Source organism: Palaemon carinicauda, chromosome 30 (assembly GCF_036898095.1).
Source record: "Palaemon carinicauda isolate YSFRI2023 chromosome 30, ASM3689809v2, whole genome shotgun sequence".
NCBI classification, from domain to species: domain Eukaryota; kingdom Metazoa; phylum Arthropoda; class Malacostraca; order Decapoda; family Palaemonidae; genus Palaemon; species Palaemon carinicauda.
In genome coordinates this window covers 20,761,586-20,785,468 of record NC_090754.1, presented here as the reverse complement: position 1 = coordinate 20,785,468, position 23,883 = coordinate 20,761,586, and the positions used below count along the sequence as shown (strand labels likewise).

Below are 23,883 nucleotides of genomic sequence, written 5' to 3'. Positions count from 1 at the left end.
GTAGCTAATTGACTTTAAATTTATACTTTTATTTTCAGCCTGGACCTATGTAAAGAAGTTATGGATGGTATTCGAATTTGTTTTGATTTTCATATTGAAACCCACTTGCTTTATAGCAAAGAGTTGAAGCAAGCTGAGAAACTTCGTACTGCTAAACCCATTATTGTCATGGGGTAAGTTATATGTTCAGTTATGTAGTTGTTTAGTATTATCAGTGTTATTAAAGATTTCTTTCCTTGTGCCTACCTCAGATCTGGACTTCTTGCATGAATTATCTCTCCATTCTCAGCATAGTGAAGAAGTGTTTTTTTTCAATATTAATCTTACCCGATGATCATGTAGCTGTCAACTCCGTTGCCCGACAGAATTCTACGGACGGGATACGCCAGCGATCGCTATACAGGAGGGGGGTGTACTCACCAGCGCCATCTGTGGTCAGGTACTCCAGTACTTCTTGTCAACACCACCTCAATTTTTCCTCTGTCATGCCGCCGGCAAGACCTACATGGATACGCTGTTGATTTTGGAGTCTTTGTTCACGGTTTTGGTGAAGTATTTGCTCTAAAATTTAGCCTTCGCTGTACAGGAAGCTTTTCCCTTAGCTTAGATAGCTTTTGGAATTAAATTGATTTATTGGTTAACGATCTTTGCTTTACTTTGGAATTCCCCCTTGACTGTTCTCTAAATTCAAGATGTCCGACCACTCTCAAGCTCCTAAATTTAGGCGATGTAGTGTTAGGACTTGTAATAGGCGTCTTCCGAAGGCCTCTGTTGATCCTCACACCGTTTGTTCCGACTGTAGGGGAAAATCCTGTCAGTTGGAAGATCGATGTGGGGAATGTGCTGGGCTTTCGGAATTCGAATTTAATGAATTCCTCAAATATACAACTAGGTTAGAGAGGGAGAGAGTTAGGAGTTCTTCTCGCTCTTTGGTTTATTCCTCCCCCCATGACCCTCAACCTTTTCCTTCCCCTGTGGTGGTGACCCCCGAACCTGCTACGAGTGCTCAGCCTGATATGACGGATATGTTGCGTGCCATTCAGGCTCTTGGTGATAAGGTGGAGTCGTTAGTTAGTGACCACAATCTTCTCTTGGCAGATGTCAAGGAACTTAAAGTGAAGAGTGCAGTGGGAAGTGTTAGTGCCAGTGCTGTGCCTAGTGTCAGTGTCAGTGTTGCGCATGAGGATACTTCTGTGCGTGCCAGTCGTCCTCCCAGTCCGGGACCTCTTGCAAGCTCCCAAGCCCAGGGGAGAAGCAACGTCGAAGGGCAAAAGGGTTCGGCAGGCCTTGATCGGCGCACAGTTGTATCCTCAGTGATTGCGGGCGTATCTGATAGAGATCGTCACTTCCACTCCCAGACGAATGAGCCCTTAAATTCCTCGTCTGCGGAAGAGGTTTCCAGGAGGAAACGGTGGACCCAGGTCTCACGACCTCTCAAACGTAAGGTCCCTTCCGAGCTAGTCCAACGGCCCAGGTGTAGCCACTGGGCCAGTTCGGACTCGCCGCAGTCATCTGATGACTGCACACCTCCTAAGAGAGGTAGAGCGGTGCCTCAACAGGCCTCTGCTCCAACTTCTGTGGACCCCAAGTGGTCTATGCTGCAGACTATGCAGTCTCAGCTTGCGGCTTTGATGCAGGAGTTTCAGGCAGAGAAGGTTAACACACCTCCTCCTGCGAGCACTCCTCCACCTCTGCGCAGTCCTCCCTGCCAGACGCATGTTCTTGAGGCTCCTCCTGCTTCCATGCGTGAGCTGCCGCATCGGGAGTTGCCAGGTTCCAGCTCTATGCAGCAACCTCCTCTACCCATGAGGCAGGAGCCTCATGCTATGCGGCAACCTCCTCAACCCTTGAGGCAGGAGCCTCATGCTATGCGGCAACCTCCTCTACCCATGAGGCAGCAGCCTCATGCTATGCGGCACCCTCCTCAACCCTTGAGGCAGGAGCCTCACTCTGCGCAGCAACCTCCTCAACCCTTGAGGCAGGCGCAACCCTTGAGGCAGGAGCCTCATGCTATGAGGCAGCCTCCTCAACGCATGCAGCACGAGCCTCTTACCATGCAGCAGCCGCATTCTTCGCAGCATGAGCCTCATCCCATACAGCATGAGCCGTATACCATGCAGCATGAGCCTCATGCCTTCCAGCATTCGCTTCTGACCACGCTTGCTCCTCAGACCACCGCAGAACCTCCCTCACTCCAGCCCCCTGCCTTTGTCATTGCCAGCCCTCAGTCTATTCAGCAGAGGCATGATGATGGATCCGCAAGTGCGCATGCACCCGTTCTGCAGGATTCAGCCATTCAGCCTGCCGCTCTACCTTTACCTCTCGCTACTCAACTTTCAGGCGATGAGGTTTCTGAGGATGAAGCTGCTCATCTGGATGATCCTACTTCTGATGTGGAAGGACACAAGACGCCGCCTTCCTTAGACTTTCGCAAGATCCTGGCTCTGTTCAGAGAGTTGTACCCTGAACACTTCGTATCTGCAACCCCTCGTTCTCCCCCATCCGAGTTTTCTCTAGGCATGCAGCCTACTACGTCTGCCTACACCAAGCTTGTCCTCGCCAGATCATCAAGGAGAGCTTTGAGGGTTTTAGGGGATTGGTTGCAGTCCAAGCAGCAACTGGGAAGGACCTCTTTTGTGTTTCCTCCTCCTAAGCTGGCTTCTAAGTCGGGCGTCTGGTATGCCACGGGAGAGGAACCTGGCTTGGGGGTTCCTGCCTCTGCCCAGGCCGACTTCTCAAGTTTGGTTGACTCTCCCCGCAGGTCGGCTATGAGACGCTCGAAGGTCTGCTGGACCTTTTCTGAGCTGGACCACTTGATGAAGGGAGTCTTTCGCGCCTTCGAAATTTTTAACTTCCTCGATTGGTGCCTGGGGGCCTTAAGCAGGAAGACTGCTCCTTCTGACAAAGACTCGGCCATGCTGATCATGTCCAGTATGGACAAAGCAATTCGCGATGGTTCTGGCGAACTTGCGTCTATTTTTGTCTCAGGAGTCCTCAAGAAAAGGGAACATCTATGCTCCTACTTATCGACTGGTATCACCCCTTGCCAGAGGTCAGAGTTGCTGTTTGCTCCTCTCTCCAAGTTCCTGTTTCCGGAGGAGTTAATCAAGGGGATGGCTGCGGCTCTTATCCAGAAAGATACGCATGACCTCATGGCCTCTTCAGCACGTAAGGCTAAAACCTTACCTTCCGTGCCGAGATCTTACCGCACCCCTGTGGCTGATACACCTGCTACCAGATTCATTCCGCCCTTTCGTGGCAGAGCCTCCAGTAGAGGAAGTACCCGTGCAGACAGTCACCGGGGCAAGTCCAAGAAAGGTGCCAAGTCCACGAAAAGCAAGCCTTGACTTCCTTCCTCTCCAGACAGCTGTAGGAGCCAGACTCAAGACCTTCTGGCAAGCCTGGGAGAGCAGAGGTGCAGACGCTCAGTCTGTCAAGTGGCTAAGGGAGGGTTACAGAATTCCGTTCTGCCGCAATCCCCCTCTGACCACATCTCCCATCAACCTCTCTCCCAACTACAAGGAGAAGGACAAGAGGCTAGCGTTACATCAAGAGGTGTAGCTCCTGCTACAGAAGGAGGCAGTGGTGATAGTCCGGGACCATCAATCCCCGGGCTTTTACAACCGTCTCTTCCTGGTGGCCAAGAAGACAGGAGGTTGGAGACCGGTGCTGGACGTCAGTGCGCTCAATGCTTATGTCACCAAGCAGACGTTCACAATGGAGACGACGAAGTCGGTCCTAGCAGCGGTCAGGCAGGAGGACTGGATGGTCTCGTTAGATCTGAAAGACGCCTACTTTCACGTTCCCATCCATCCAGACTCCCAACCTTTTCTGAGATTCGTCTTTGGAGAGGTTGTGTACCAGTTCCAAGCCCTGTGCTTTGGCCTGAGCACGGCACCTCTTGTGTTTACGCGACTGATGAGGAATATTGCGAAATTCCTTCACTTGGCAGACATCAGAGCCTCCCTTTATTTAGACGACTGGCTTTTAAGAGCTCCCACAAGTCGTCGCTGTCTGGAGAGTCTCAGATGGACTTTGGATTTGACCAAGGAACTGGGCCTCTTGGTCAATTTAGAGAAGTCCCAGCTCGTTCCTTCCCAAACCATCGTTTACCTGGGTATGGAGATTCAGAGTCGAGTTTTTCGGGCTTTTCCGTCGGCCCCAAGAATCAACCAAGCCCTGGAGTGCATCCTGAGCATGCTGAGGAGGAACCGATGCTCGGTGAGGCAATGGATGAGTCTAACAGGGACTCTTTCATCGCTAGCCCTGTTCATCGAGTTAGGGAGACTCCACCTCCGCCCCCTTCAGTACCATCTGGCAGCTCACTGGAACAAGGATATGACGCTCGAGACGGTCTCTATTCCTGTTTCCAAAGAGATGAGGGCTACTCTAACGTGGTGGAAGAACAGCATTCTTCTCAAGGAGGGTCTCTCGTTAGCTGTTCAGACCCCCGACCATCATCTCTACTCGGACGCATCAGACTCGGGCTGGGGCGCGACATTGGACGGACAGGAATGCTTGGGGACATGGAACCAGGAACAGGAAACGCTTCATATCAATTGCAAGGAGTTGTTGGCGGTTCATCTGGCCTTAATGAACTTCAAGTCCCTCCAGCTAAACAAGGTGGTGGAGGTGAACTCCGACAACACCACAGCCTTGGCGTACATCTCCAAGCAGGGAGGGACTCATTCGAGGAAGCTGTTCGAGATCGCAAGGGACCTCCTCATTTGGTCAGAAAGTCGAAAGCTCACGCTGGTAACGAGGTTCATTCAGGGCGATATGAATGTTACGGCAGATCGCCTCAGCCGGAAGGGTCAAGTCATCCCCACAGAGTGGACCCTTCACAAGAACGTGTGCAACAGACTTTGGGCCCTGTGGGGTCAGCCAACTATAGATCTGTTCGCTACCTCGATGACCAAGAGGCTCCCATTGTACTGTTCCCCGATTCCAGACCCGGCAGCAGTTCACGTGGATGCCTTTCTGCTGGACTGGTCCCACCTCGACCTGTATGCATTCCCGCCGTTCAAGATCATCAACAGGGTTCTTCAGAAGTTCGTCTCTCACAAAGGGACACGGCTGACGTTGGTTGCTCCCCTTTGGCCTGCAAGAGAATGGTTCACAGAGGTACTGCAATGGCTGGTCGACGTTCCCAGGACTCTAAGAGTGGACCTTCTGCGTCAACCTCACGTAAAGAAGGTACACCCAAGCCTCCACGCTCTTCGTCTGACTGCCTTCAGACTATCGAAAGACTCTCAAGAGCTAGAGGCTTTTCGAAGGAGGCAGCCAGAGCGATTGCCAGAGCAAGGAGGATATCCACTCGCAGAGTCTATCAATCTAAGTGGGAAGTCTTCCGAAGCTGGTGCAGAGCCAATGCAGTTTCCTCTACCAGTACCACTGTAACCCAAGTTGCTGACTTCCTGTTACATCTAAGGAATGTTAGATCTCTATCAGCTCCTACGATCAAGGGGTACAGAAGTATGTTGGCAGCGGTTTTCCGCCACAGAGGCTTGGATCTTTCCACCAACAAAGATCTGCAGGACATCCTTAGGTCTTTTGAGACCTCTAAAGAACGTCGGTTGTCCACTCCAGGCTGGAATCTAGACGTAGTCCTAAGGTTCCTTATGTCATCAAGATTTGAACCTCTCCAGTCAGCCTCTTTCAAGGACCTCACTCTAAAAACTCTTTTCCTCGTTTGCCTTGCAACAGCCAAAAGAGTAAGTGAGATTCACGCCTTCAGCAGGAACATAGGTTTCACATCTGAAACGGCTACATGTTCCTTGCAGCTCGGTTTTTTGGCCAAAAACGAGCTTCCTTAACGTCCTTGGCCTAAATCGTTCGAAATACCTAGCCTTTCCAACATGGTGGGTAACGAGCGGGAGAGAGTTCTTTGCCCTGTCAGAGCTCTTAAGTACTATCTTAAAAGGTCAAAACCCTTGCGAGGACAATCGGAGGCCTTATGGTGTGCTATTAAGAAACCTTCACTGCCTATGTCTAAGAACGCAGTTTCTTACTACATAAGGCTTCTGATTAGAGAAGCTCATTCTCATATGAAGGAAGAAGACCTTGCTTTGCTGAAGGTAAGGACACATGAAGTGAGAGCTGTGGCTACTTCAGTGGCCTTCAAACAGAACCGTTCTCTGCAGAGTGTTATGGATGCAACCTATTGGAGGAGCAAGTCAGTGTTTGCATCATTCTATCTCAAAGATGTCCAGTCTCTTTACGAGAACTGCTACACCCTGGGACCATTCGTAGCAGCGAGTGCAGTAGTAGGTGAGGGCTCAGCCACTACATTCCCATAATCCCATAACCTTTTTAACCTTTCTCTTGAATACTTTTATTGTTGTTTTGGGTTGTACGGTCGGCTAAGAAGCCTTCCGCATCCTAGTTGATTTGGCGGGTGGTCAATTCTTTCTTGAGAAGCGCCTAGGTTAGAGGTTGTGATGAGGTCCTTTAGTATGGGTTGCAGCCCTTTATACTTCAGCACCTAAGAGTCGTTCAGCATCCTAAGAGGACCGCTGCGCTCAGTAAGGAAGACGTACTTATTAAAGGCAGAGTAATGGTTCAAGTCGACTTCCTTACCAGGTACTTATCGATTTTATTTGTTATTTTGAATAACTAATAAAAATGAAATACGGGATACTTAGCTTCTTGATTAACATGTATACTGGTTTTCACCCACCTCCCTGGGTGTGAATCAGCTACATGATCATCGGGTAAGATTAATATTGAAAAATTTTATTTTCATTAGTAAAATAAATTTTTGAATATACTTACCCGATGATCATGATTTAATTGACCCACCCTTCCTCCCCATAGAGAACCAGTGGACCGAGGAAAAAATTGAGGTGGTGTTGACAAGAAGTACTGGAGTACCTGACCACAGATGGCGCTGGTGAGTACACCCCCCTCCTGTATAGCGATCGCTGGCGTATCCCGTCCGTAGAATTCTGTCGGGCAACGGAGTTGACAGCTACATGATCATCGGGTAAGTATATTCAAAAATTTATTTTACTAATGAAAATAACATAATTCTTTCATTCTACCTTGTTTTGAGTATTGTTCTCCTGTCTGGTCTTCAGCTGCTGATTCTCATCTTAATTTGTTGGACAGAAACTTACAGTCTATTAAATTTCTTATTCCTGATCTAGATATTAATCTCTGGCACCGTCGTTCAATTAGTTCATTATGCATGTTGCACAAGATTTTTCATAACTCTGACCATCCTTTACATTCAGATCTCCCTGGACAATTCTATCCTGTTCGTAATACTAGGCAGGCAGTTAATTCTAATAGCCAGGCCTTCTCCATCATGAGGCTCAATACTACGAAGTACTCTAGAAGTTTTATTCCAGTTGTTACCAAGTTGTGGAATGATCTTCCTAATCGGGTGGTTTAATCAGTAGAACTTCAAAAGTTCAAAGTTGGAGCAAATGCTTTTTTGTTGACCAGGTGGACAGGAGTCTTTTTATAGTTTATTTATGACATATTTGTTTTTGATGTTGTTAATAGTTTATATATGACATGTCTGTTTTGACGTTACTTATTTTAGAATGATTTATTGTTAATTTGTTCTCCTCATTTATTTCCTTATTTCCTTTCCTCACTGGGCTATTTTTCCCTGTTGGAGCCCCTGGGCTTGTAGCATCTTGCTTTTCCAACTAGGGTTGTAGCTTGGATAGTAATAATAATAATAATAATAGTGTGCCATACCTCCTATTACGTTAGCAAATATCAAAATCCATGTTATTGTACCTTTTATCATCTGACTCTCCTTTTCTTGAGTTTTCCTGCCAAACAGAAACTCCAATCTTTTTATTCTTAGCATGTCCCAAAAGAGGTCTTATAACTTTTTCAAAATTTCCAATTTTGCATTCATTTTCTTAAAATTCTCTCATTTGTTACTCATTCTATCCATGGCACTCAAAACTCTTCTCCACATACTCAAACTTATTGCTTCCCGTCCTTTTTCTTTAATTTTATGAATACTGTCAGAAATATTTCACATCCAACAGAATTGGTCTCTTGGATTTTTTCATATCAAATATGCATTACTTTATGATAGTCTAGATGTGCTTCCACCTGGATGTCTAGGCATGCTCCATATGAAGAAAGATTCAAATTTGGCTTTTTTTACATCCAGGTTTCAAAGTGTCTCTATTAAGTACAGTAGTGGAGACATTCCTTCTTTGTTCCTTTACAGGTACAAACTTTCGTCATTTAATTGGGTTTGTTCTTGCGCAACCTATTTCGACCGGTTGAAGAATTATCGATGGTCTGGCAACCTGGTACAGTTGCATCACCCACCCTCTCTGAAGGGCTGGTGCGTCAGTTCTCGAAGTTAGTATCACACTCTGCTTCTGGTCACCGCTGTAAATGATAATCTGTTACTGACCTCTTCAGCACTTTTATTCTTTATCTTCTCCAGCATGAATGTGAAGCAAGTGTTGATGCGTACTTGTCCTGGTGTTGATGGACATCCATTTGGTACCGTCAAGAGTGGCATTGATGTTGATCCTCATCCCATTTGTTCTCTGCACAGAGGACATAGGTGCTCTAGAGATTCCCCTTGTGATGTGTGTAGTGAGTGGTTATCCTCCTAATGGGAGAAGTTCAGTGGACACAGGAAGAATGCCTAACATCGTTTTGTTGCGACTACTTGAAAGAGAATAAGCTCAAGACTTCCCTTTCAAGCCCTGATCTTCTCTTGCTCTCATTACAGTCTCCCGTAGATTTGATTACAAAAGATGTTGATCGAATTTTTGTTAACATATTTGATGACGTAGCTTCTCTTGCCCTACTTAGCAAGGCTGAGAATTCTACCTCTAAATGTATTCCTTTTACTTCTGCCTTTATCCTAGCAATGGATAATATGCAGGCTGATATTCATCAGTTTTTGGCTGAATTTAATCCTGCTTGTTCGCCATCCTATCCTATGAGTGTGCTAAGCTCATATGAGCAACTTTTTATCTCTGATTTGGTGAGATCAAGGAGATTTTTCTATTCATGTTCCAGAAGTTTCTCCTGTATGCATGATGCATAAATCTCCTCAGTATACACCAACGCATACACCTTGTCATTCTTCAGCTGTACTCCATTATAATTTTTGTCATTAAAATTACTGTATAGGGAAATTTTGAAGGATTTTTCCCCTAAAAATACTTTATGCCAAAAACTCAGCATAATTTGGGAGCTGGCAGTGGCTCATCAGTGTGTCTACAATCTTGTAAACAATCCCAATGTACACTCAGCTTCAAAGCCTCAGAGATGTGTCCGCAAGCCTACGCCCACCCAGAGTTCGCTACGCGTCATGCTGCTCACGCACCATCTAAACACTCCACTGTTTTTACACACTCACTTGTTGTTCGTCCTGTATCTTATCATTCCGGGGGTTCTCCTTTACCCGGAACCTTGCCCTCTTCTTCAGTAGTCCTTTTTGAGGATGGAAATCATTCTTCCATGAATTTTCAGTCTCAGCATTCAGACTATAAAAAAGATTTGTCTGTTATAGAAGTAAAACCATTACCTCAATCTAGTGATAAAAAAACAGTGAGTGGATCGTTATCCATTGATCCCTCAAGTTACTCCTCCTGCTAGTCAGCATCATGCACCTTCAGCACCTAAGTGTTCGAGACCTAGCTCACAATCAATGCTTATAGCAATCCATAAGCATAGAACTGGTCCCCGGGCTTTGAGCTCTGAGAAACCTTACCTTTTTCAGGCCTATTACTCATACATGTTTGAGCAGAACTTTGTATTGGCCATACTTCCAAAATGTTCAATAGGATTTGTGTCAAACATGATATAAAGATGTATCATCTTGCTGAGATATGGATAAAGGGAGGTTGAAAGTGTATATGTAACACTTTCCCTCTTGTGACTGCCTCTACATGGTTGAAGGGAACTTAGTAATAGCCTAGTTCCTTCATGATGGAAGGGAACCTTGTAATAGCATTTACTCGTATTTGTTTTAAGGGGATGTAGTCTTGAAAACTCTTCCTACATGGCTAAAGGGAACATCGTAATGGCAACTGCTCCTACATAATTGAAGGGAACCTTGTCTTGGAAACTATGCTTACATGCTTGAATGAACTTTCATGACAACTACCCCGACATGGTTGAAGGGAGCCTTGTCTTGCCAACTGTTTCTTCATGGTTGAAGGGTACCTTGTCTGGCCAACTGCTCCTACATGGTTGAAGTGAGCCTTGTTATGCCAACTGCTCTTACATGGTTAAAGGGAACCTTTTCTTGCTAACTGCTCCTACATGGTTGAAATAATCTTTGTGCCAACTACTCCTACATGGTTGAAGTGATCCTTGTGCCAACTACTCCTACATGGTTGAAGTAATCCTTGTTGTGCCAACTACCTCAACATGGTTAAAGTAATTATTGTTGTGCCAACTGCTCATAAATGGGTGAAGCAATCTTTATCATGGCAATTGCTCTTAAATTTTCAAAAGGATTTAAGTCAAACATGATATACGTAAAGGTAGATGATCATGCTCAGATGTGCATATAGAGATTTTTTTGTCTCCCTATCACACTTATCTAATTGCAACTGCCTCTACTTGGTTAAAGGAGACTTGTCATGGCAACTGTCCTTACATACATAAAATAGCCTTTTGAAGCTAGGTTGTATGGCATTTTTCCCAGGACAACCGTTTCTACAGAGTTGTTGAGATTTTAGTCTAACTAGATGTAAAGGTAAGTATCATGCTCAGATGTGCACAAAATGAATTTTTGTCTGCCTGTCATTAATGCATATGACACACTTTTCTTTTTCTTGTAAATTTGTTCCTAGATACCTGAGGGAAACCCTTTAATGGAAACTACTAATGATTGAGGGTAACCTTGTGTTACTATCTTAAAATCATCACAGGTTCTTTTGATATTTTAACTAAAATCTTACGACAACAACAAAATTAATTATGGGAAATGAATATAAAAAGAAACTCACAAAAAACACATGTTTATTCACAAACTTGCAAGGGAAATCTGTTACTGATTCGGTTACTTCAACTGACAAATCAAGTTAATCAAAACACTAATAGGAAAGGAGAACAGTCAGTAAAGTAGAAATACTTGAGGAATAGTTTTCTGCAGCTGCTGAGACGATACTGGTACAGAGACTTGCAGAGGGGCGGCTGAAGTTCAGATAAAACTGACACGATGACTTTAGATTTGAAGACATCACAGAAAGGGTGGCATCAAGATTGGACATAAGAAGTCCTCTTCAAGAATTCGATGATAGTGTTGAACTAAGGTCAGGCTGCAGGCAGTGTTGGCTACTTTTCGTCAAAAGCAGGGAGGGCTGGCTGCTTCAATTCGTCTCTTCTTCTCAGCCTTAACAGGATTTTGGAGATAGGCGTTTGTTGTTTGAAGGGAAGGTTGGGAACTGGCTCTATCAGACTTCTGGTCATCTTTGCTTCTTATCTCGTTAGGACGTGGTTCCTATCTGGTTTGGACATAGTTCTCTTGTTTTATGTCCTGTCCTTTATCCTCTAGAGTCTAGACAATCTCTTCTTGAAGTTTATAAACCCATGTATGGGCGGAGTTAGTTACAGTGGGCAGTCGTCATTTTCATATAAGGAGTTTTTTTGACAATTCTATGTCATGATTGGTTTCCTCAAAAAAACTCCCACTTCCATCACACCATGGAAACTTCTAGAACAAATTTCTGATGCAATCTGGACGTTGTGTTAAGTCATAACGAAAGCACGTCTTGTCCACCCATGATGATATATTTCATGAATAAGGATATCCCTCAGGCTTGGTTTCTCAAAATGTGCTGAGTTCTCTGATTAAGGTGACGATATATTGGTCAAAATAAGATAGTTTTCTTATCACTGCAGGTGCTCTTTGTTGAGGCTCGGTTTTTTTCCAAAATGCTGACAGCAGTGAAGTGATGACAGCTTTGACCAAATACTACGGTAGTCAAATCTCGTCTCGCTGCTCACACTTTGGGAATAGATATAAGTTAAATGTTTTAACATATCTCTTTAATAGTATTGTATCTACCCATGACACCTTGTCCTAACAACTAGTCATACGTGGTTGGAGGGACTTTTATTGGCAACTGATCTTACATGCAGAAGGAATCTTTGTCATACCAACTGCTCCTACGTAGTTCAAAGGACCCTCTTTATAAAAATTCATGTCATGTTTTAGTAGCATCTTGTACATGGTTGAAGGGTGCTTTGTCATGGTATCAGCTCCTACATGGTTGAAGTAAACTTTGTCATGGTCTATTTTTCCCTGTTGGAGCCCTTGGGCTTATAGCATCTTACTTTTCCAATTAGTGTTGTAGCTTGGTTGATAATAATGATAATAATAAGAGCTCCTACATGGTTGAAGTAAATCTTGTCATGGCAATTGCCATTACATTATTGAAACAAACCTTTTAATGGCAACTGCCACTACATGATTTAAGGGAAGCTGGTCATGGTAGCTGCTAAATCTTGGTTGAAGAGAATATTGTTTTGACAATGCTCTACATAGTTTAAGGTTACCGTGTAAAAACTGTTCATGCATGGTTGAAAGGAAACTTGGCATTGGAACTGCCCGTACATGATTTGAGGAATTGCTGTCATTGCAAATTCCTTTATATGGTTGAAGCGAACCTTCTCATGAAAACTGCCCTTACATGTTAACTGCTTCTACATGGATGAAAGTAATTATCTTATGAAAATTGCTCATATGGTTTAAAGGAACTTGTTTATGCCCACTACTAATACAAGGTCAGACAAAACATTGTTATGGCAACTGCTTTTACATGGTTGAGGGGAACATTGTCATAGCAACTGCCTCTACACAGTTAATGGGAACTGTTTCATTGCAACTGCTCTTTAATGGATGATGGGAACCTTGTAGCACCTTGCTCTTTCTTGGCTAAAGGGAGCTTTGTCGTGACAAATGCTCTTACATGGTTGAAGGGAACTTTTTCACGAGTTACTACTACATTGTTGAAGGGAACCTTGTCAATGCAAATGCACATTTGTGGTTGAAGAGACCTTTTTTCATGGCAAGCAATTCTTACATAGTTGAAGAGAATCTCATGAAAAATATTCTTACATGCTAAAGGGAAACTTTGGCATTGTAACTGTTCATACATGGTCAAAGGGAACTTTGTTTTGGCAACAAATCCTACGTGGTTAAAGGGAACATTGTTTTAACAAATGTTCTTACTTGGTTGAAAATCACTTTGTCATGGCTACTGCTTATACAGTACATGATTGAAGAGGTCCTTGTGGTAAATACTTCATTGTTAAATGGAACCTTGTCAATGCATTGGCCCCTATATGGTTGATGAGAACTTTTTCTTGGCAACCAGTCACTACATGGTTGAGAAGAACCTTCTTATAACAATTCTTACCTGGTTGAAAGGAGCATTATCTTGGTAATTACTCATTCAATTGTCAAAAGGAAGTTTGCCTTGGCAATTGCTCCTACATTGTAGAAGCAAATGTGTCGTTTGTCATGGCAATGCCTACATAATTGAAGGGATTTAAGTGCAACTTAATATGAAATTAGGTATCATGCTCAGGTGTGCGTAAGGGCAGAATATTTGTTGCTCAAAGATGGTTAAATGGAACTTGGCCATGACAGCTTCTCTTATGTGGTTGAAGGGAACTTTGTTAGGCCAACTGCTCCTATTTGGCTGTAGGGAACCTTGTTAGGCCAACTGCTTATATGTGGTTGAAGGTAATCTTGTTAGGCCAACTACTCATATGTGGTTGAAGGGAACTCTTTTGTGAAAACTGTTCCAACTTGGTTGAAGGTATTATATTAATGGAAATGACTCATGAGCTTGGAGGGATTCGTTAAAAAATCTATGAAGATAGGATCATGCTCAGATGTTGATTTAGCGATTTTTTTCTGCCTGTCAAAAGTTTATTTTTTTAAATTATGATATTAAATTTTGTTTGTCTTCGTTTTGAAGGGAGCCTCTTCGAGACAACTGTTCTGATGTGGGTGAAGCTAACTTTTTACATGGCAGCTGCTCCTTTAAGATTAAAGGGAGCCTTTTTTGCAACTGGTCCCAAAAGGTCAAAGGAAACATTGTTATGGTAACTGCTCATGCTCGGTTTGGGAGAACATTTTTTCCTGGCAACTGCTCCTACATTGATGAAGGGAGCTGTGTCATAGCAACTTACTCTACATGGGTGAAGGGAATCTTGTTGTGGAAATTGCTTTAGTATTGTTGAAAGAAATCATATTACAACTGCTTTTATATTGTTAAAGGAAATCTTGTCAGTGCACCTGTTTCTATATGGTTGAAGGTATCCTTTTCAATGATAACTGCTCCTACATGGGTGAAGGAACCACTGCTAACTGCACATAATGGTTGATGGGAACCTCATCATGGCAACTGCTGTGTGGTTGAAGAAGGAAGCCTTATTATGGCAACTGATTATTCATAATTGAATTGGACCTTGTCATTTTAATAACACCAACTTAGGTGAATGGATCCTCACAGTATGGCTACTACCTATACGTGGTTGAAAGGAACCTGTGCATAGTAGCTGCTCCTACATTGCAAAGAGAACTTTAACATGGTAACTACTCTTACATGGTTGAAGAGAAATTTCTAATTGCATCTGCTCCTACATGAATGAAGGGATTGTAGTCAAAATAAGTACAAATGTAGGCCATTGTACATGAATGAATGTCTGGCTGCTTGTATGTCTGTCACATTTGCTTTGTCATCATATCTACTCATAAATTATTCAACAGATTTCAGATAAACTTTGTACCAAATTTGATTATCATGCATAGATGTTCATAAAAGACGGTTGACCATGTGTCTGTCTGACATTTACCAATTTAAAACTCTGCAAGAAATGTTTTTAGGGGTTTGATGGTGAACATGCATTGCCTTAGCAACATACAGTATTTTACTCTTAGAAGTGTTACTTCTTCTACTGATCTTTTTTATTCAAGGTCTGAATCTAGACATTTTTTGTCCAACCATACTTCTTTTATTAGATGGAATGTCTTTAATTATGTATCATTAGTCTGCATTTTAAATATTACAAATTAGTTAAAGAAAGACTTGTAAGGCCAAAGTCTTTCCATGAAGAAAATAATGTTACTTGTTATTCATTTTCTGTTTTCCTTCAAGCATCTTTCCATTATTCCTTATCATTTCTATTCCTATGTGGGTCTATTAGTCTTCAATGTACCAAGAGCTGTAACACCATTATCTTCCATTTATTTGCATGTCCCTACTTTATTTTTGTATTGTTGTTTTCTCTAACTTCACTCATATCAATTGCATCAAATCATGACACAAGTCATTTTTTCAACATATTCTAACTTGATATGTATGTTTGTAACTCAGTTACTACATCAGTATTGTGGTTTGGATTATTGCATTTCTAAAACTTTAATGAATATGAAATTTTTAGTTTCTATGTTAATTTCAACCATTCATCAATTGAATGTTATGAGATTCATATCAATCATTTTATCTCATTTATATTTATGATCAAATGTGATGCAATTGTAAAATGAGTAATTTTACCAAGTTGCAAATATTAAGTGCAATTCAAATAGTTGATATGGAATTTAAAGCTGGAGGTTATTCATTGTTTTTTTTTATACTAGATGATGATGTTTATACTGATTTTTCACTCAATGGAAAAATTACTTTAATTCTATACTAATCTCTCACTATCAAGGGAAAATTTGCTTTTAACTGCGGTCTTTTGTAAAAAACATAGAATACTATATTGAGTAGTTTTTTCAACTGGAAACTTTTTTTTATCACATTTAGTGAACTGGAAATGACACAAGATTTGTTGCTGCAAGTTGAAGAACGGGACAATGAAGGAACACTTTCCAACAGGGAGGAAATGGAGACAGAAGAAATTAAACCAAAACCAGAAAAAGGCTCAAAAGAGGATGAAAAAATCAAAGGTAAGTAGTTTGGAAACATCTTAACCCTTTTACCCCCAGGCTCTTTGGAAATTTCCAACCCTTAACCCCAAGGGGTTATTTTTTCCCAAGCACATTTTGCAGTATATTTTTTTTTTATTGCTCTAACAGCCTTAATTTTTGTCATAGAGAGGTCAGGTTGGTCTCATTCTCTTGGAAAATGCCTGAATTTTCTAAAAAAAAATATCAAAAATATGAAAAAAAAAATTTTGATAGCATTTTTTTGCAAGGACGTACCGGTACGTCCATGGTGGTAAAAGGATGAGTTTTGTGAAACGTACCAGTATGTCCTTTGGGGGTAAAAGGGTTAAGCTTATACTTCACTGAAATTCTAGTTTAGTTAATGGGGGTTGTACTGGGAAATATAATTTAGTCATTGATCCCAAAAGAAAATTTGGGATTACTGAAAATACACTGTATGTGAGATTGAACATTTTACCAATGCTACTAAAATGAATTAATAACTGTGGGGCTTCATCCATTAGTGCATCCCCCATGTTTTAAGAGTGCTCAGAAATTCCTCAGTATTTTTTAATAAAACAGCATTAATCACAAACTACAATGGGTAGTTCAGCTTTTAAATTAGTGATTCTACACACAAGATATTATCTTTTGACAAGTCCTCTTGTTACAATGTATTCAGAAAATCATGTTTCAACTTCTGTCATTTGTGTTGCAATTATGAATGAGTGGACCAGTTCTCTGGAGTGTGGCGGAAGAATATGTCTTGTGGTTAAGGAAGAAAATGGCATAACGGGGTATCTGAGCTAAGAAGACAATGTCACACAGTTCTTGGTGATACACTGCTCAGAATTCTTGTGTTCTCTGAGATTTTTTACAGTAACTTTTCTCAGTAACCTTTTGCCTTTCATTATGACTTTCAAGCATAAGGCAGATTAAAAGGCAGAAGAAAAGGAAAGCCTTCACTATTATATTGAGAACTTTCTGCTGGCTTTCATACCTCAGTGACTTCCTCCTGTTCTGCCTGTCTCTTCTGCACATTCTGCAGCATTTTCTGCCTCATTAACTTTCTCCTGTTAAGCCTTTCTCTTCAGCACTTTCTGCAGGCTTTCCTACCTCACTAACTTCCTCAAATTAAGTGTGTCTCTCCATCACAAGCATGCAAGTCAACCACTAGAGTCCAGGTAAGGAATTATAATTTTTTCACCATTCATTTTATTATCTTATATTTATGCCCCCATTGGATTTTTTTGGGTTACTGTAGGCTGCTATGTGGTTTCCAAGGACTAGAACAGGAAATCCAATATGACATGATATACCAAAGGTATACAGTTACACCTTGACCTACTAGTGAATTATCATACAAGTTTTCCAAGATGTGAGTTGACACTCTGTGGAATTTTTCTTTTGTTATGTGAGCAAGAATTTGAGACACAGAGTTCGAGACGCTGTTGGTAGATGGCGTAATGAGCAGTGACGACACAGCCTTCCCAGCGTCCAACATCAACAAGCAGTCTCCTTCTCTTTGTGTGCTCATCTCGTAGAGTAAACACTGATGCGTTGTAATAGTGGTTTCTTGCCTCGTGTTTTGTGAGAATTTGTTATTCTAACTTTTTTTTAACCATGCATCCTAAGAAGTTAAGTGCTAGTGACCGTGCAGAGAGGAGGAGGATGATATCCATAGAATTAAAATGTTAAATGATTAAGAAACATGAAGAAGGTCCGCGTGTGAAGGACTTGGCTGTGACGTATGAACATTCAACGTCTACTATCTGCACAATTTTGAAGCAGAAAGATTCTGTGAAGAATAGAATGCCAGCCTAAGGTGCCAAGGTAATTTCTAATATCCAAACACCTGTTCATTAAAGAAAATGATAAAATAGAAAAATACAAAGATATAAGAAAAAACAATTATGAAGTAGCCTGTAAGTTAAGGGATATGTACTTAGCATTAAGTAGTTATAGCAAAAAACAAGCCTTCAATTCTCTGTCAATCTCCTCTACCTTCCCCCTCCGCTAGCGTCTTTGTATGCTCAAATCATCTCATTTTCAATGTAAGTACACTAAAAATACTTTTTATAGCTTTACATGCTCCTATTATGTCTTTATGCAATATGTTATTTAGAAATTTATTTTCCCTCATTAATAACATTAAACATTAGAATATAGGGTGTCATTTTGAGGGTTTGAATGGATTAATGACATTTTAAGTATTTATAATGGTAAAAATTGATTTGATATATGAGAAAATTGAGATACGAGCTCGCCCTTGGAATGAATTAAACTCGTAAGTCAAGGTACAACTGTATTGTCTTACCTGCTGCAGGGCTTGTGTATCAACTTGCAAGGCACTGACTTGGTGTGTATAAGGGAGATATAAGGATTTGGTTTCTATTGAACCCATCACAGCAACATAGGGAATTCGCTTGCTAACTGAATACACATGACCCACTGAGAACCATCATCAATGTTGAAGATAAAACTCACCTAGGGGTTTGTTTATGTTCGGCAAGCATCTTTTCTTTCTTCGTTTAAAAGGACGTCTTTGCTTTCCTAATTGACAAATTTTGAAATTTTTACCACAGCTTCATAGTTAAGTATAACTAATTGGGTTCCAAATTTATTATTTATCTAAGTCTAGCACTTGGTGATAATATTTACACAAGTGCCACTATAGAGTCACTATGATTTTGTAGTGAATGATCAGTTAAGTATTACAGCCATTCTCTAGTTCCCACTTAGCGCTGAATTGGCCACGTTAGATTATTATTATATTTTGTTTATTATGTAATATGAGTTTTGATTGAATATTTACTAATTTAAAAGATAAGAACTTTAAAGAAATGTAGTTCAATGTAAACTTATTACCAGCAAAATTATGACTAATAGGAGGATTCTTTTGATTAATTCTTGTACTTTTGGATGGATCATTAACACTGAGACAATGCTTTTGCCAAGAGACAAAAGTGGCACTCTCGGGCAGAAAGTTTCTTGCACTCTACAGGATGTCCAAGCTATTACAGATATGAGCTTCTGATTTGGTGCAATGTGATGAGACATGATTGAACATTTTCATAATGAAGGTAGGGTATCTTCATAATAATTAACGGATTTTGAACGCAGCGAAAAATCTATTTTTGGGTGAGATAGCCATGTCGTCCTGATGGAAAGTTCCTATAGGTAGCTTTCTAAGGAATATTTGGCTACAGTAATATTCCCAGAGAATTAACCTTTAGGTCTCCAGAATTCTAACTCCTGGTGTGAATATCCTTAAAATTTCTCTTAAGGACATCACATAATATCAGGGGACGTATATCTTGATACGACACATAGCAATCTTCACCCCGAATAGCGTTTTCGTTTCAAGGGGGGAAGAGTGGCAAAAATAGAAGGGGAACCATTATCAAGGTTACCCTTCCTCCCGTACTACTACTAGTATCTAGATGGCGCTGTATCCAAGATGGCGCTCATTCCTTGTAGCATTGAGCATGGTGCTGCTGATATAGTAATTTCAGGAGGGATCCAGCCAAGGCTTTTTCTATAGAAAAGGAGGGCGGGTCCATCAGGACAACATGGCTATCTCACCCAAAAATAGATTTTTCGCTTCACTCAAAATCCATTTTTTGGGCTCAAGCCATGTTGTCCTGATAGAAGTTTACCAGAGAATTACTAGAAAGTATTGTATCTGTGGATTTTCATAGGTGCCTTAACCTTGGGACAATTTTTCTATGGTCACCTGGACCATTGAGACAAATGATGTTACCGTTATCCGTCATTACCACTAATCATGGACAATGTTAGGGCTTCCTGCCCCCTGCAGGGAAGAGTCATACTAGACAGTAGAAAAGGGGTCTCAACGTTTGCATATATTGTATGAACAAACATAAGTATCAACTAGATATACAAAAGTCTCACGGTTTGTATATGTTGTCGGAACGACTAAGTATCAACTATATCCATAGTTTGTAAGCATACAATCATATGAGGCTTACTTAGTTAAATAAGTAAGAGAACGCTGGCATATTTATTGTGCTAATTGCAGGGCGAAATAAGACGCAATTACACTTTAATGGACATTTGTTTTGAAAAAATTACCAAATGAAATAACGAGTGTAACATGTTAAGGGAATTATACGTACAACGTATACAGAAAATATTTTTCTTCCTGAAAGGGAAGAAATGATGAGTGCCACTCTAAATTTGAAAATATTTGATAAAATTTTCTAATATAATTTTCTGTAAATGTTGTATACTATCAACACCGTGTACAGTACTATGAACACATGGCACAAGTGTTATCTGTATAATTCCACATGTGAGATTTTGAACAATCTTAGTGTCACCATGGTGACACTCACTTAAAAGGTATTGCACTGGAAGTGTCGACACCTTTTCTCCCTAATTGATAGTCCCAATCAATTAACTGTTCATCGCAGCACTAGACGACAGGTTTTAATACACTACCTGCCACCACCACATAATGCTTCAGTTCGTGGACTTGCTTTGAGTAATGTTTGTAGAACACTCTGGATGACTTCCATCCAGTATATGAGCGAAGACGCTCAAAGTCCACATACTGAAAAAAGTTCAGTGATAAAGCAATTTTTCTCAGATCATGACCTGCAGGTGTACTGTCAGGATCCGCTCTGCAAATGAAGTAGGTGAGCTTCACCTTCAGTTATTTTAGGGATAAGTTTGATCCTGAAGTTTCTCCTTTGAAGAGCTGTCCTCCCCTGAAGTCTGAGTTCTACGAAGGTAGACCTTTAGACACTCTACTGGACGCAGAGAGACATCTTCCTTCAGAGGGCAGATTCTCCAGGGACCCCATCTCTTAGTGGGTAGCTCGTTCTTGGCGAGAAAGGTTGGATCAGGAAAGAGATTCAGTTCTCCCACTTCTGTGAACTGAATGTGGCCCTCATTTCTTGATAGGGCTACGATTTCACTAACTCTAGCCCCCTGAGGCTATAGCAAACAGGAAAATAACCTTCTGGGTTAGATCCTTGAGAGAACAATCTTTATTGTTTACAGTTGAAGCATAATGTAGGACCTTGTTCAAGGACCATAAAATGGGCTTCGGAGGAGCTGCAGGCCTAAGTCTAGCGCATTCCTTCGGAATCTTGTTAAAGATTTCGTTCGTCAGGTCCGCTTGAAAGGCGTATAGAAGAGGTCTAGTCAGGGGTGACTTGCATATAGTTATCATGTTGGCTGCCAGACCTTGTTCATGAAGGTGGATAAAGAAGGACAGACAAAAGTCTATTGAAATTTCTTTCAGTCCTTTTGGTTTAACAAAAGCAACCCACTTTTTCCAAGACGATTCATATTGTCTTCTAGTTGACTTAGACTTGTATTTTTCTAAGAAGTCTATACTGCCTTTCGAGATCCCAAATCTTTTCTTAACCACTAAGGCGAGAAAATCATGAAATGAAGGTTTTGGGTTCTCTGTGATGAAGCGAAGACAGTCGACTTCTGAACCCGTCGAGATAGTGCTGGGTTCGGTAAAATCCAGGTCCATTTGTTCCAACGTAGGGACATGGCGTCCGTTGTCGCATCTAGAGGGTCCTCGTATGGGGCTACATATCGAGGTAGTTTCTTGATGTCGCTCGACGCGAAGAGGTCGATCTGCAGTTCCGGGACTTGTTCCAAGATGGAGGAGAATGAGTCTGTGTCTAGGGACCATTTTGACTATTGGCTTGTGCCTGGATAGAGCGTCCGCTGTCACATTGCGGAACCTTTGTAAGTGAACTGCTAATAGGTGCCATCTCTCTAGACAAAGGATGGCTAATATCACATGTTGGATATGGGATGATCTCGAGCCTTGTCGGTTCAGACATCACACTATCACTTCGCTGTCCAAGATCAGCCTGATGTGGTCTGATCTGCGAGGGGAGAGTTTTCCCAATGTCAAGAGGACTACCATGGCTTTCAAAATGTTGATGAGAAAGGCCTTGAACAGAGATGACCAAGTCCCTGGGACTCTCCTCTGATGGGAGTAAACTCCCCATTTTTCCGTCGAGGCATCCATGTGGATGGTCATTGAAGGCAGAGGTGGTTGCAAGGGCATGGTCCTCATTAGGCTCTTGGCCCTCGACCACGGGTTAAGAGGTGATTGTAGTAAGGCCGGTATTGGTCATTTTAGATCTTTTCGAGCGTATGATGCGCATCTTCTCCAGACTCCTGACGCATCTTTCAGCTGTGATCTTAGCATTAGGTCTGTTACTGCTGCGAACTGGAGAGAGCCCAGTACTCTTTTCTGTTGGCGTCTTAAAATCCTGTCACTACAGACCCTGCGATCTCCCTCCTCTTCACCGAGGAAATGGAGGGATGGTGTGACCTCAGTTTCCAATGGATTTCCAACCCTTGATCTGGAGAGAATCGAGACTTCTTGAAGTTGATTTTGCTTCCCGGATGATCCGGGAACTGGGTCACTTCTTTGAATGCTTGCAGACAAACTGTTTCGGATGCTGCCCGCACCAGCCAGTCGACCAGGTACGCTGCCACCTGAAGACCTTCTAGGCGTAGTTGTTGCACGACTGCGTCTGCAAGTTTCATGAAGATACATGGGACTATGTTTAGTCCGAAGGGTATGGTTCTGAGAACATACTTTATCTTCTGTAACTTGAATCCTAGGTAGGAGGAGAGGGGGCGACTGACTAGAAGGTGCCAATAGGAATCTGTCAGGTCTATCGAGACTGTGAACGCCCCTTATTGTAACAGGGTCCTTTTGTGTTGAAGGATTAACATCCTGAACTTGTTGAATGGCGACAAGTCCAGAATGACTCTTGAGTTTTTCTGAGTCCTTCTTGGGAACACAAAACAGCCTTCCCTGGAATTTGATGGACTTTGCTTTCCTTATTACCTGTATGCTCAAGAGCTCTAGGGTATATTCTTCTTATGCGGGGATGGAGTGTTGGAAGAATTGAGGAAATGATGGTGGAGACTTGTTCCGTTTCCATCCTAGTCCAATCTTGATCAGGCCATGGCCCCAAGGATCGAAGGTCCAACGATCCTGAAATTGTTGGAGCCTCCCTCCTACCGGAAGCGTCTCCTTGCTTTGATTGACTGGAGGGTTTACCTCCTCGATCGTGTCCTCCCCTACCTCTTGAGGGATGTCTAGAGGAGCCCCGTCTGGATCCTTTACCTTTCAACCGAAAGATAGTGGTCTGCCTCGCAAACCCGGGGTTGAATGCTGGTGACTGGGCAACCAGCTGTTGAGGCACCACTTGGAAGGTGGTCTGTGTTTGGGCCACCCCTTGGGGCACCGCGGTCATGGTGACTGTGGGATGTTGTTGAGCAGGCCGAGGGGGAAGTCTAGACTTCTTCGTCTTCCTTTTAGGTTGGGGACCCTCATCCAGGGAAGACTTCCTCTTTGAAGAGATGCCCCACTTCTGGAGAAGGTTCCTACTCTCTCGACTACCTCTTTGAGTACTTCGTTCGGGAAGAGGTCTTTACCCCAGATGTTAGAAGATATCAGCTTCCTGGGTTCATGTTTCACTGTTGCAGCAGCGAACACGAACTCCCTACAGGCTCTCCTAGCCTTCATGAAAGCATACAGGTTCTTTACTAGGGTGGCCATATGCATTTTGGCCAGGACCATGAGCATGTCTGGGGTACTTCGTTGGCCTGCACACATCTCTATGCAGTTTTGTAGGGATAAAGATGCCGCAAGTCTCTCCTTTGTCTCTTGTTCCTTGCGCAAGAGAAAGTCAGAAAGTTTAGGGAGATTCTCGCTAAACTGTCGTCCAGCTATGTCTGCGTCCAGTTTCCCTACTGAGAAGGTTAGGTGGACTTCCTTCCATTCCTTCTCTTGCATGGGCAAGGCTAACGACAGAGGCCTGCACTTCTCTAGTGCAGGGCATGGTTTGCCTGCCTCCACTGCCTTGGCAACAGATTTAAATGCCTTCAACGTAAAGGGAAAGGCTATTGAAGCAGGAGCAAGAAAGGTAGGGTGTTTCTTGCTCAAGGCGGACACTTTCGACACCGAATAGCCC

The 23,883-nt window shown here is 42.3% G+C and overlaps 1 protein-coding gene across 5 annotated transcripts in view; it reads left to right on the top strand.

The window, feature by feature from the left end:
• The window catches only part of msl-3 (male-specific lethal 3), a 267,550-nt gene that overhangs the window by 144,191 nt on the left and 99,476 nt on the right, over positions 1 to 23,883 (top strand). For all 5 annotated transcript variants that reach the window (XM_068353489.1, XM_068353492.1, XM_068353491.1 and 2 more), the window contains 2 exons: positions 39 to 173; positions 15,774 to 15,916. In XM_068353489.1, the coding sequence (XP_068209590.1) occupies positions 39 to 173; positions 15,774 to 15,916 (278 nt within the window). The remainder of the gene's footprint in view (positions 1 to 38; positions 174 to 15,773; positions 15,917 to 23,883) is intronic.